The 13,710-nt window shown below is 42.8% G+C and overlaps 1 protein-coding gene across 3 annotated transcripts in view; it reads right to left on the bottom strand.

Annotated features, from left to right (window-relative positions):
* Positions 1-13,710, bottom strand: part of Sfmbt2 (Scm like with four mbt domains 2) — a 182,568-nt gene that overhangs the window by 152,828 nt on the left and 16,030 nt on the right. For all 3 annotated transcript variants that reach the window (XM_021631837.2, XM_021631836.2, XM_060373099.1), the window contains exons 2-3: positions 9,061-9,204; positions 332-426 (exon numbers count right to left, since the gene is read on the bottom strand). In XM_021631837.2, coding sequence (XP_021487512.1) covers positions 332-426; positions 9,061-9,157 — 192 coding nt within the window. In that variant the 5' untranslated portion in view covers positions 9,158-9,204. The remainder of the gene's footprint in view (positions 1-331; positions 427-9,060; positions 9,205-13,710) is intronic.

Here is a 13,710-nt window from a genome sequence, read left to right as displayed (position 1 = left end):
CTGGGGGTCTATCTTCATGCATGCTAGAAAAGCACTCTCAACTGTGCCGCAACCCCAGCCCCAGTATCGCCTCGTTATAAAACATACACAATCATTAGCCCTGCTAAGAAGTCATTAATGTAACACCTTGACTAACTCACTTTTTCTCACTTTTTTTTTTATTAGAATCATGCTGTGGCCTATTTCATGTGCAGCTATCTGTGAAAACCAAACTCCCCCCATCTTGCTTTCTTCCTGTAAAATTTTAGCTGAATGTCCCCTTCTCTTCTGACTGGTTTCCCTTCCTCCCCCTCCCTCCAGCAGGCCAGAATGGACAAGGTGGTCAACGTACATGCCTGAAGGATGAGTGTGGCACGGCCCTGGTGCCCGTCTCTTCCAAATAGTCTCCCCAGCTAAAGCCGTTCTCCTCCAGGCTGGATCCTTCCTCTGTGGAAACAAAACAAAGCAAGACTATCAAAACTAGGGCAAAGCATGTGTGGGAGACAAGCACTGATTCAGTGGCTTTAGAGGGTGTGGTCTAACTCTCTGAAGAGCTCCAATTGCTGCTGCAGAAATATTGAGTTTAAAAAAAAAGTGGGGGGGGGGAAATAATGGCTCCTTTGTTAAATTGCTTGCTGTTCAAGGATGAGTAGCTGAGTTCAGATATCAGAGCCCACATAAAAATTCATACTGGGTAACACATACATGTATGTAATCAAAGGGAGGCAGAGACGGGAGGATCCCTGGAGCTCACTATCCATTCAGTCTAGCTGAATCAGTGAGCTCCAGACTCAATTAAAAAAAAAGAGAGAGAGAGAGAAAGATGGATAATGATTGAGGAAGATACCAAGCATTGCTGTCATGCTTACAGACAGAGACAGAGGGCCAAGAAGAGACAATGTTTTGATACCCTGTCAAAATTAAAAGTGACATTCGCGCTTTCAGTCAAATGAATAAGAGTTGTCTTAAGGCTAACTAGGTGACATTCACGGATCAGCCTAACATGAGCCATGGCAGACATCTCAATTGGGGGAGGCTAGAAGACATGCAAAGGGACAACACTTCAAGCACCAAGATACACAGGGACACCAAACTACCTACTCAGAGGCTGGAGGCCGAGAATAACTGATTTTTATAGAACAGCGACTTCAGTAACATTTTAAGAAAAAACAAATTGGCCTGGAAGGAGGGCTCAGTACTTCAGAGTGCTTGCTGCTCCTGCAGAGGGCCTAAGTTTTCTTCTCAGTACCCACATCAGACAACTCAGAAACACCTGTAATTCCAGCTCCAAGGGACCCATGCCCTCTTCTGGCCTCCACAAACACTCGCATGCACATAACAGGCAGAAACATACATACACATAAACAAATAAGTAGTAGTGCAGAAAGATCGATTGAGTAAGCTGAGGCCTCCCGGCAAGTTATCGACAAAATGGACCAGCTGCCTGACACCCCTAATGTGATCCCTGGAGACATGCCCACACCCATACAGGACCCCGTCTCCTGCCACAAGAGAAGTCTCAGAGCCTCTCACACCAACAGAGGCCAACAGAATGTGTGCCTCTCAAATCACAAATCACAAGGGAAAGGAAAGCAGCAACCAGGTAAGTACAACCGCTCTCAAGACAGCAACTCTTCCTCAGGGTAAGGAAGATGGTTTAGCATGCAAAGAAGCTTGCTGCCAAAGATGGAGGCCAGAGCTCAACCCCTGGAATCCACATGATGAAAGGAAAGCAGAATCCTGCACGCTGTTTCTCTGACTTCCATATACATCCATGTACATCCATATACGAATGAATGAACAAACGAACGAAAGAACGAACGAGAGAGAAAGAGAAAGAAAGAGAGAGAGAAAGGAAGAAAAAGAAAGAGAAAGAAAGAAAGAAAGAAAGAAAGAAAGAAAGAAAGAAAGAAAGAAAGAAAGGTGGGAGGGAGGCAGGAAGGAAGGAAGGAAGTCATAAGTATCCTAAATTTAAATAGTTATACATACCTGGGATTTGAAAGGCAATTGACAAAACATTATATAGCTGAGAGGTATCAAATAATACACTTTAAGACAAAGGCAGCAGAAATGTCATGTTATAGCCTACACAGCAAGAGCTAAGCAGCCTGAGACAGTTACTTGGCTTTGACTGTAGCTGGAATACTAAGGAGGCACATTCAGGTGCCTGGAAAGGAGATTTTTTATTGGTTTTACTGAGGAGGGGCGCCTTACCCTCAGTGTGGATGGCACTATTCACAGACTGGGGTCTTAGCCTGAATAAAAAGGAGAACGTAAGCAGCACACCAGCATCTGTCTCTCTCTGCTTCCTGACTGGGGCACAGTGCAAGCCATCATCTCAAGGGCCTGCCACCATGACAGAATGCACAGTCAGACTATAACCAAAAAATAAACCTTCCCTTGCTTAACTCGTTCTTGTCCAGCATATTTGCCACAGCAACTGGAAAAAGTAATATGTGTCTATGTGTGTGATGTTAAGCCAATGTTAAGCACTTACGAGGAATGCTTCAGATGCTTCACTTCTCTTGTCTTAAGAAAAATGCTCAAAGGATGATGGCCTGCGACCCATGCATCTTTCACAACCAAGAGCTGATTCCATTGGCAAAGAGAAAATGCCATCTTCTGACATATGGTCCTGACTCAGGTGGGCCAGAGAGATTAAGAATAGAAGGCTCGCAGAAGGAAAGGCTACTCTTTCTTCTACTAGTGATTTTTCAATTATTGGAAAGAAAAGCAATTTCCTCTATACAGTCCAAGAAATGAATAAAAAATGGCATTATATTTTATAATCAGAAAATGCCAACATTACTTTTTAAGACAAGTTCTCACTAACTTACTGTGTAGCCTGACCAGAACTTAAATGTGTGATCCCCCTGCCTCAGTATCCCCAGAAGTTGGGATGGTATATTCCTGCATCCCCAGGTCCAGCTAAAGGAAGCGCATGGAAAGCAATGACCTTCAATGCTGCCTTCAAAATCAAGGTTCTCTGAGCTGCCTCTCAAGACTATGCCAGTAAAGACACTTAAAGCCAAAAACCAAACAGAACACAGACACGCCTCTCAAAAAAGTTTCTAGGTCCTAAGCCCCAACCTAAGCAAGGAAGATACAGGACTTGGAGTGTTGAAGACACAGAAGCAAACAAAGAGAACACAGTAGTTCTGGCCTACAGAAACACTTCATCAAAGTAAGTCATGCACCTACCAAGAGTTACATTAAATAACATGAAAACTGTAGGTCTAACACTGGTAACTCCAGCCATGCTGTTGGAACAACAAAGCTGTATACAAAACCTAAGTTTACTCATAACACAGCCTGTTAAAATCTGCCACCTACAGCCTCTCCTTGAGCCTGTGTGCCCAAACAGTTGACTCTGTAAAGGCATGCTCAATGAGCAATAGGTAAACACACGCAACGTTTATGAGGCGAGATCTCATAAAGCCAGAGAAAATATTTACAGCTGATCCATAAACCTCTTAAACCCACAAACATTCTATCAAGGAAACTCTGACAACTCCACCACCATAAATGAACTAGTGGGAGAATTTCCCCATGATGTCATGAAAACCCACTATGAAAAGCTACTATGAACATTTCACACCTTACAAAGAAAACAGGCACAGTCATTAAACAGCAGTTCTATTTTGTTTTGTTTTAACAGAAAGCTATCAGTGGGACCAGAATAATCCAGAATAAACATAAAGAGAATGTCTTATGAAAAGCTGGAGCACAAGTGACTTGAATAAAAATATAATAAACAAGTAGCCCATACATCTTTTTCTTAGCAAAATCTGGGAATCAGCTCACTTTACAATCTGAAGGAAACCTGGCTTCAGAAGGCTGGATATTAAAGCCTGCATGTGAAGGCCACAATACAGAGCTCCGCGAACTGGCAGATTCTCCATGAGCATTACGCAGAAGACAATCTCTCACGTGCTGGGCAATTTTTTAAATGTGGAAAGAGATATAGGAAGAAGGCTTTAAATCATCTTTAGACACTGGTAGCCCCTCCTATCACCAGGAGAAGAAAACAAGGCAACTGTGAACAGCAGAGAGGAATTACAGCTGCCAGTCCAGGCTGGCACACAATTGCCTGAAGTTCAGAGCATGTGGGGTGGGGGGCAGGGGTGGGGTCTGTATGTGGTTGTGCAAATACTGACCCACAAGAACTAGCTCTCAAAATGAAGAGTAAGCCCTGGATTTTTCTGAGAGTGTTGACCCATGTTCTCTCAAATAAGAGGCTTGCTTCTCCTCATCATACATTTCCAGTGAGAGCCAAGCATGCCACTAGGGTGGCTGAGGCAGGAGAACTATTCTGTTCAAGTCTAGCCCATGCAAGCCACAGTCATACAAGGAGTCCTAGCTCATAGACAGGTAGACACACACAATATATGTATGTGTACGCATAATATAGAGAGGGGGGGGAGATTTAATATATATACACATTCTTCATGTGTGCACATGTGTAAGTGTGTTCATGTATGTGAGTATGTCTGTGACTGTGTGTGTCAACTGTCACCCATCAGGAGCTGTCCGCCTTGTTTTTAAGACAGGATCTCTCAATAGCTCATCAATTAAGATAGTCCGGCTGGTCCGAAAACCTGAGGATCTCGCATCTGTCTCCCTAGCACTCGGGTTATACACATACAGGCTTTTTTCACATGGGTTCTGGGGGATTGAACTCAGGCCCCCAAGCATTAAAGTCAAGAACTTTACTGACTGAGCCATCTCTCTGGCCTTTGTTTGTTTGTTTGTTAATTATTATTTGGAAGACTCAAGTTCACAGGCTCAGCTTCCTTCTTTCTCCTCAGAGGCTGGCCTTGACTTCATGCACAATACCACAGGCTCCACTGGGAAATTACATTGATCTGGCCTCCACAAACCATGTCATGGGGCCTGCTTACAGTAGCCCACATTATTCTGCTAGCTCTCATTCTGGCTGAAGACAGCCAGAAATCCAGCCATGGAATTTCAGTGGGCTTCATTCCTGCGTGCCTTAGGGGACTGCCGGGTGCTCTGCCCACTGTGGAGACCTGAGCTCCCTCAGCTCTTTGTCTGTACTTAGTTCAGGCACACACTTTCTTTCTTTCTTTCCGGGAAGGAAGTGCTCTTTTATCTGATTTCAAAAACAGGACTCACATTCAAGTTCCTGATCCCAGCTAAGATTCGAGCTTTCCCGAGGAAAAGCCAAAAGTAACAGAAAAGGAAAAAAACTACCAGGGAGACTGAGTTTCATCACAACTGGGATGGATCTCGTGGAACAATCATCCTTACAAGGAGTTAAATCAGCTGCAGGCACAGGGTGGGCAGAAATAAGTAGCGAAGGGAACCACCCTGAAGACACCAGACTAGTTTTCTGTCCCTGGATCATCAAGCAGGATGGTTTTCTCAGGAGAAGACAAAGACCCACTTGTGTTCTCTCTCTCCCTTCCCACCCCACCTCTCCCTCTGTACATGGGGTCTCACACATCTCACACAAGCTAGGCAACTGCTCTACCAATGTGTTATACATCCCCCACCCTATTTACACATTTTTTTAGAGACAAGGTCTTAGCAAGAACCCAGGCTAGCTTCAAGCCCACAATCCCCCCTGTCTCAACTTCCCAAGTAGTTAGGATTATGGACCTGCATGGCAGGCCCTGGCAGGGTACAGATTCATAAGTGCTGTCATTTGCTAAGGAGATGTCATCATGTGTCATGTAATAGAGGAAAAAGGAACAAGAGAAAAGAAGAAAAGGGAATCTGTCTAGTGTAGGGAGGAAGGAGTCAGGAATCATGGTAACTTCAATGTAAAACTTCAGTACCTGAGGCAAAACCCTGTTTCCAACGCACCACCCAAGAAACTTCACCTTGGCGTCCAGTTTTCCTTATCTTTAAGATGAGAGCTGAAAGGGCATTTGCTTTACTGGGCATTGAAGACTAAGCCAACTGACATGTGGGGGACTCTAAAGTGTGATGCTCATCAATAGAAATAGTGCTTGCATGCCTATGGGCCGTAATTCACAAGTCCATTTAGAATCCACCGAAGCACATCAAATATGACTTATTTTGCACATCCAGAAATCTCATCTGGAAAGGGGGGAAAATGGCCTTCAACAGTAAAGTTCTGAGCATCCCTACGCATGTCCCAGTGAGTCACGGACCAGATCTCTTCATAAACGACTCTAGAAAAGAAGGGAGTTTAAGTTTCAACAAGTTGAAGAAATACCGGCTTGAAGAATCATACTTTACCATGTAATCATGTTTTAATGCTCAAAACTAGATGTGGTTTTAAGACTAAATCGGTCTTCTTAGTCTATTAAAGTTCTAGACTCTCTTCTAAAATCTGTGGTGCTATGTTCCAAACATAAACTGACAACATGCTTCCCCACACAAGACCACACCCACCAACATTGTAGGACGGCTGGGAGAAGGGCACATAGACCCCAGCCCTAGTTGAACAGCTACAGGCAGTGATGGCTATAAAGAAAGGGAGAGTCTGTTGCTCTTTGTTTTTTCCAGGACAAGCTCGCTGATAGTTTCCCCATGCCCACTGGGTCAGCTCTACACTCAAGTACATACAGGCAACACTAACGGGAATCAATGGAGTCTATAGGTACATCAACAGTAACAATGGAGAAAGAAGACATAAATTTGAGAAGGGCAACAGGGAAGCACAGAAGGAGCTGGGAGGTGGAGGCAGGATGAAAATACATTGTACTCATCTATGAAAGTCACACACAAAAAGGTTAATTTAATCAAAAGAAATAACAGCACCCTCAAAGCCTCCTTCAGACAAGAACTTACTGAAATACTAAAAAACAGGGACGTGTAAGCCCACAGCACAGTGGGTCAGAAGCTGCTAAATATAAACATAACTCGTAATTACTTAGAAATCTTAGTATTAAAGATCGGGACATCTTGCATGATTTAAACCATCCACTACACGAAAAGTCAAGAACATGAATGAGTATCTATGATGGGCTTTCAGCCTGGAATCCCCCAGACTCTGATATCATTCTGAAGAACTTGTCAGGAAGAATAACTTCCTGACAGTAGATTATCAGTAATGAGCTTCAGAATCTACTTAATGCTGGAGAGAATTGTGGCAGCTGCGTGAAAATGAAAACTTATCACTGAAAATGACACAGCCACAGACAGCGATGCGTGGCAGAGGATGCACTGTAAAAATACAGGAAATGCCCAGAACTTCCAAAGGGTAAGACGACTTCACTCAGTAGGCATGAAAACTGTACCTTGGTAGCAGAGGGCCTGCCCAGCATACTCAAAGCCATTGGTTCAATCTCCAGCATCATATTTTTAACAAGTACAAGTGTGGCTAGAGATGTGCCCCAGTCAGTGAAGCGCTTGCTGTATAGCCATGAGGACCTGGGTTCGGATCCCAGCATCCACAGGAGACCAAAGCACAGTAGCACATGCCTGTAATCCTGGTGCTGGGGAGGCAGAGAGACTTGCAGGCTAACCAGTCCAGCAAAACCGGCAGACCCTCTCGGTCAGCAAGAGACCTTTCCTCAAAAAATAAGGTGGAATCCTGGTGAAAAGGTTCAGGGGTGAAACCGCTTGTGGCAGAGGCCTGATAACATGGATATAAAAGTTGTCCTCTGACCCCTCCATGTGACCCACAAATTTCTGCCTGAATTGTTACTAATAATCACTAAAAATAAGTAAGGTGGAGAACAATTGAAAGAGATGCCTGAGGTCAACAGCATGTACAAGCTTGCACTCGAGCACACACAAACAAACACACAGACACACACACACGAGTAAGAAGCCAAATCTACATTTCTACAAAAGAACAATTAGTATGAACCTTCAGCCTAGGGGTGAGGCTCTCTCAGAGAAGTATTTCTATTTTTCTGCAGAGGACCAAGGTGCCGGCTGGGCTTGTAGAAGTTCCTTACTCCTTTATGTGCAGAAAAACTAGGAGGACTGGCCTGGTTCTGAAACAGACACTGTGAGCCTTTGTCCTAAGATACTCGCCTTCTACAGTTTCACGGATAAAGATAAAATGGAGAAACCTAATCTACTAAGGTCAATGATATCAAGCAATTTTTGACTCCATCATTGACAAGTTTGATGAAATCCCAAAGATGGAGCCGGCAAGATGGCTCAGCAGGTAAAGATGCTCACTCCCAAGCCTGAAGACTGAGTTTAATCCCCAAGACCTACATGGTAGAAGAGACCTCATTCCTCCAAGTTGTCCTCTGACTCTGACATCCACATGTGCACCATGATATATGAGTGAACACACACACACACACACACACACACACACACACACACACACACACTTCATTATTTTAAAGTGAAGACAAACCTGATAATTTCATTAGACAATGGTCAACTCTCCCCCCTAAGTTAATGGGCGACATTTTGTCTCAATTCACTGTTGCAAATATTAATGATTCATAAGGCTCTCTTGCCCTTATTTCATTTGCTGATATATAAATCATGAAATTCTATTTTCAGAAAAAAAGAATATCATTTTAAAAGTAAATCAGTGCACAAATATTTTAAAGATGCATTTATAAATCCATTAAACATTAAAATCCAATCAAACAGTATGGTTTTGTTTGGTTTTGTTGCTTTGTTTTATCTGATTACATCGCACAAATTCAAAACCCTAAATTCCTTTCACACTACAGACTTTGAAAGACCTTTTCTCTACTTCGGAGAGGACAGCAGTGATGCCTAAACCTTATACTTCTTCTTTTCCCATTCAGAGTAACCTGGGACACCTGAGGTGCAGCACGGAGGGATGGTGCAGTCACCAACTGTGAGAACACCATGACATCTGTTGGGACAGCACAGATACTCACAAACACTAGCCGAAGATACTGAGACCTGGACGCACTGAATCACCTCACTGCAACCTAGCCCACTCTGTCTCGGATGGTCAATATTAACGCTGACCCAAAATCCATGTAACGTGAAGGCTGCTGTACCCTGTGGCTTGGCTGGGACAGCAAATGCCACGAACCAGCAGCGGCAGATGAAACCTAGAAATGTGTCCCCATTGTTTCCTGAGCATCTCAAGAAAATGAGCCAAATTTCAAAAAAAAAATCAAATATACAGAGTCCTACCTGAATCAAGATCCCCATTCCCATTTGCTGGGCTGGTTTGCTTTTCCAACAGTGAGGATGAGTTCTGCATCTTGGAAACTGGCAAATGTCTCTCCATGCTGATGAGTGTGTCCTCTTCCCTTAATTCATTCTTCAGGAAGTTATCTAAGGACAACCAAAAACAAAAGATCAGAGCCCTCTAGTCAGATTTGCCATGTTAACCCACTTAGCTTGTAAAGCAGTTGCCAAGTGGAAATACCAGGAATTAGAGCTACGGCACATCACATCTCTACACCGCGTCAACAACAAAGGTCATAGCACAGCAAAGCTAATTATTTTCTAGAGGTCATTAGCACCACTCACATGGGCACATTTTTCACCAGCAAACACGGTCCAACTACCAGTCCCCCACGCTAACATCAGACAGGTAGCTAGCCATTTCTCCTCTGCTGCTGTGACGCCATGAACCCACCTCAGCCTCAGGGCCCCACATCCAGTCCTGAACCGGTAGGACGTCACCCTGTATCACAGCAAATGGGGACTAAGAACAGTTCTATAAACCTTGGCACATTGGTTTTCTCATTTTCACAAATTAGAAATGGGGGAGACTTTCCCCATCATACGACAGCTCTGCCATTCCTCATTTATACTCTGTTATGTCTGGAAAGAGAAAAGAGGTATAATTACAGACAGGTCCCGTAGAATCCTACAACCTAGATCATCTGTGGCCCATGGGTGACAGGAGCAGCCTTTAATAAGGCTAGCTACCTTCAGCTCTCGTCGACAGCACAAACACGTGGCATTCTTAAATGTTTGCTTGTTTGTTTTGTTTGTTTTGTTTTTTTCAAGAGAGGTTTTCTCTTTGAAGCCCTGGCTGTTCTGGAAATAACTTTGTAGACCAGGCTGGCCTTGAACTCAAGATATCAGACTGCCTCTGCCTTCAAGTGTTGGGATTAAAGGTGTGTGTCACCACCCTGCTGCAAATAGATCTTTATTTGTTTGGGGCTGAGGACATGGCTTATTTGGGAGACAGCTGGTGTAAAGTGCATGAAGCTCTAGGGGTGATATCCAACACCATATAAACTGGAAGTGACAGTGCACACCCCGCATGCCAGCATGCAGAATTTGTGAAAGAAAGCGGGAGGATCTGAAGCTCAAGGTCATTCTTGGCTTCATGGCAAGTTCAAGGCCAGCCTCGGACACTTGTATACTCTCTAAAAAATGTTTTTACTCTATATGTAATTACATATGCGTATTATATAGCATAGTAATATACATATTATATGGCATGTAAACTGTTCATATATATAATTTGTAAATATATGTATAATTCAAGGTGCTCTTTTATTTCACATGTAGATAAAAACTGAAGTCAGCAAAAAGGCAAAGGTGGAAAGAAAGAGAGAGAGAGAGAAAGAAAGAAAGAAAGAAAGAAAGAAAGAAAGAAAAAGACAGACAGAAAGAAAGAAAGAAAAGAAAGAGTACTAGCAGTGGAATAATGTGTAGCTCATACGTTGGTCCAAGAATATCACTTCCTTAACACACACACACATACACATGCACACAGCACAGACTCACAGACGCACATGCCTACCTCTAGTACTAAGGTTTCTTTCCTAGAAAATACTTGGATCTCTGATCAGCTGTGGGTTCATAGAAGACAATGAAACCAGAAAAGGATAGGAGAGTGGCTCTAGGAGAGAGGGTTGCAGCGGGGAGTGGAGGGAAGGAAGCTGTGGTTGGGGTGTACCTTTTGAGAAAATAACTTGTTTGCGGTTAAAAAATAATAAAATAAAAATCACAATTACTTGCTATTTGAAAAAAGAAGTAGTGTGAGTGAACCTTCTATGCAATGTCAAGAAAGTGTGAAAACAGCTACAGTCACCAGAAAAAGGCTGCAAAATGTCAGGCACCCAACTCTGAAATTTAATTCCCTGCATATTTACTTATACACCTGTTGCACCAAAAAAAAAAAAACAAAAAAAAAAAACAAAAAACAAAAAACAAAAAACAAAACAAAAAAAAAACACAGCTGGGAGGAGCCCAGGCTATTTCTCAATCAAAACACAAAAGAAGAAAATGCCTGCTTTATGATAGAAAATATAAAACCACCTTAAATGGTTCATTAAGCAGTAATCTAGGCATATTGCTCATGAATAAACAAATGGGATGACAATCAAAGATACAAGACACCTCCAGACAACTGGATTATCTTTTTTTTTTTTCATTCAATACTCTCTGAGCATAGAGGCTTATGTTTTATAAAGCAAACATAAGGATAAATGGCCAAGGAGTAAAATTCAACATCAATGGCGATACGATAGATAGATAGATAGATAGATAGATAGATAGATAGATAGATAGATAGATAGATAGATAGGCAGACAGATAGATCAAAGGCTGGAGAGATGGCTCAGCTGCTAAAGTATTTGCCTGGTAAGCACGAGGACCTGAGATCAGATCCCCAGAACCAGCACAAGGGCTGGATGGGATGACAACCTGCCCCTAATTCCAGCCTTGGAAGGTAGAGAAAGGGGAACCCAGAACAAGCTGGCTGGCAAGATGAGCTGGAAACTTCCAGGTTTGTCTGAGAGACCCTGACTCGTTGACTAAGGTAAAGGACGATTGAGCATGAGTCCTGACAACCTGGGGCCTTCTCTTTCTCACCACACCCATGATACTGTGTGCCAAAATCCAACTTCCTTCATTCCATTTGATTATTTTGTTTTTTGTTTTTTGTTTGTCTGTTTTTCTCAAGTATTTTGTCACAGCAGTGAAAAGCTAGAGGCAACGGGTAAGGGGTGAAACTAAAACAGCAGAGAAGGAATAAAGAAAACAAGCTCAAGATACATTTGAAAGGCATAATGGACAGAACACAGTAAAAAATAATCCTAACAAAATACAATCTTGTCCCAGCAGGTAGCCACTGAGGCTAGAATAAATCACCACGCAGCCAGCTCTCAGCCACTAATGTGGCCTATGGAAATAGATAGTTCTGGGGGAAAGCTATTAAACACAAGAATGGCACACAGCTTTCACAGGCATTTCTATTTACTTCCCTTTTTTCAGGCCTATTTTACTTTAAATGGGATAGGAGGTCAAGTCTTACTGGTAACGACTGATCGATCCATTAGGCTCAGCAAAATAAAGATGGGATATTTTAGGCTGAAAATTAGCTTTACTGCTCAGGTGCTCCTTAGCACGTGGGAGGCCCTGAGTTCCATCCAACGACTCACAGAAACGAAAATAAAACACATACACACACAAGAACAGACACATGCGCACACGCACACATGCACAAAGATATTTTGCTTAAGTTTCCGTTTGTTGTTACTTTTTGTCCAGGCTCTCATACAGCCCAGGCTGGCTTTGAACTCCTGATCCTCTAGCCTCCACGTACCAAATGATTACAGACAGGCATGTTGGCCATGCCCGGCTAATAACAGGATATTTTAAATACCAAATCCTTTTCCTAACAGCAACACTCTCACCTCTAACCCACAAAAAGAGCAATTTTTTAGAAGGAAGTATATTTCCTTTTCAGTGTGCCTGTGTGTGTGAGAGAGACAGAGAGAGAGAGAGAGAGAGAGAGATAAATCCTCCACTAAGCTACACTCCCATCCCCTTTTGGCTCCTATTGTTCAATAAACTCTGTAATTTCAAAACCAAAGTTAAAGATGTCTATTAAAATGTGGCAGGATTCTTTTTCCAAAGGTATATAAAGAAAGTTGGGCGTGCCCCGCTTCTAAAGGCACCTTCCATTTATTACTATAAGCCGTAGCAACACAGCTGCCTCCTCTGTCTCCAAAGCAGAGGGGCCACAGATCTACAATATGGGAACTTACTGCGAAAGTCGCCTTGGCCCAGGGAAAAGGACCATTAACTTGAATATGGAGTAACTAAGCCATTATCAAGCTGTAGGACATAAATTAACCTTTCTGCGCCTCAAATTCCTCATCAGTTAAATAAGAGGTTTGATTACAAGCAATCAAGGATTCTTTTTAACTCTAAAAGGCTGAGAATTTATGATGCCTCTTTAGTATTAATTGTGTATTTTCTCTATCATTTCATCTGAATCACACTGAATACAATAAACCTTCTCCCCCTTTTAGCCTCACTCTGCCTCTTTCCTTTATTTGGGGCGTACTTACAGAATACAACTAATTGCAGCATGAGTTAAGCAAAGCTTTGTCTGGGAGAAAATGGGTATAGAAAGCCACTCACCGGATGTTATTAGAAAACTTATTTTAATGTCAACACGATCCAAAGAAACTTTCTATACCTCCCTATTGACGCGGTACTCACAGGTTCCACGTGGCTCCTGAGCACATGAACTATACCTGGTGTAACTAAGGAACTGGATTTTAATTTCAGCTTTTGGGGCTTGGGGAAAGGAAGATTTGAGACACCATCTCCAGTAGCTCAGGTTTGGTCGTAAACATTCTATGTAGCCAAGAATGACACCGAATTCAAGAATCTCCTCCCTCTGTCTCCCAATTACTGAGATTATGGGTATGTTCTACAGGGCTTAATTACAGCAAGTGGATATTTAAATATCTGGAGTTGGGAAGACAGCTTAATCAAGGGCTCGACTTCCAAGCATGAGGATCTGCCTGTAAGCAATTCCCAGACAGTGTTCAAAAGAAGAGCCAGGCACATGGCACTTACACA

The sequence above is a fragment of the Meriones unguiculatus genome, chromosome 19, assembly GCF_030254825.1.
Source record: "Meriones unguiculatus strain TT.TT164.6M chromosome 19, Bangor_MerUng_6.1, whole genome shotgun sequence".
In the NCBI taxonomy this organism is placed as follows: Eukaryota; Metazoa; Chordata; class Mammalia; order Rodentia; family Muridae; genus Meriones; species Meriones unguiculatus.
Note: the sequence above shows the minus strand (reverse complement) of the source record. Positions and strands in the feature narration are given on the sequence as shown.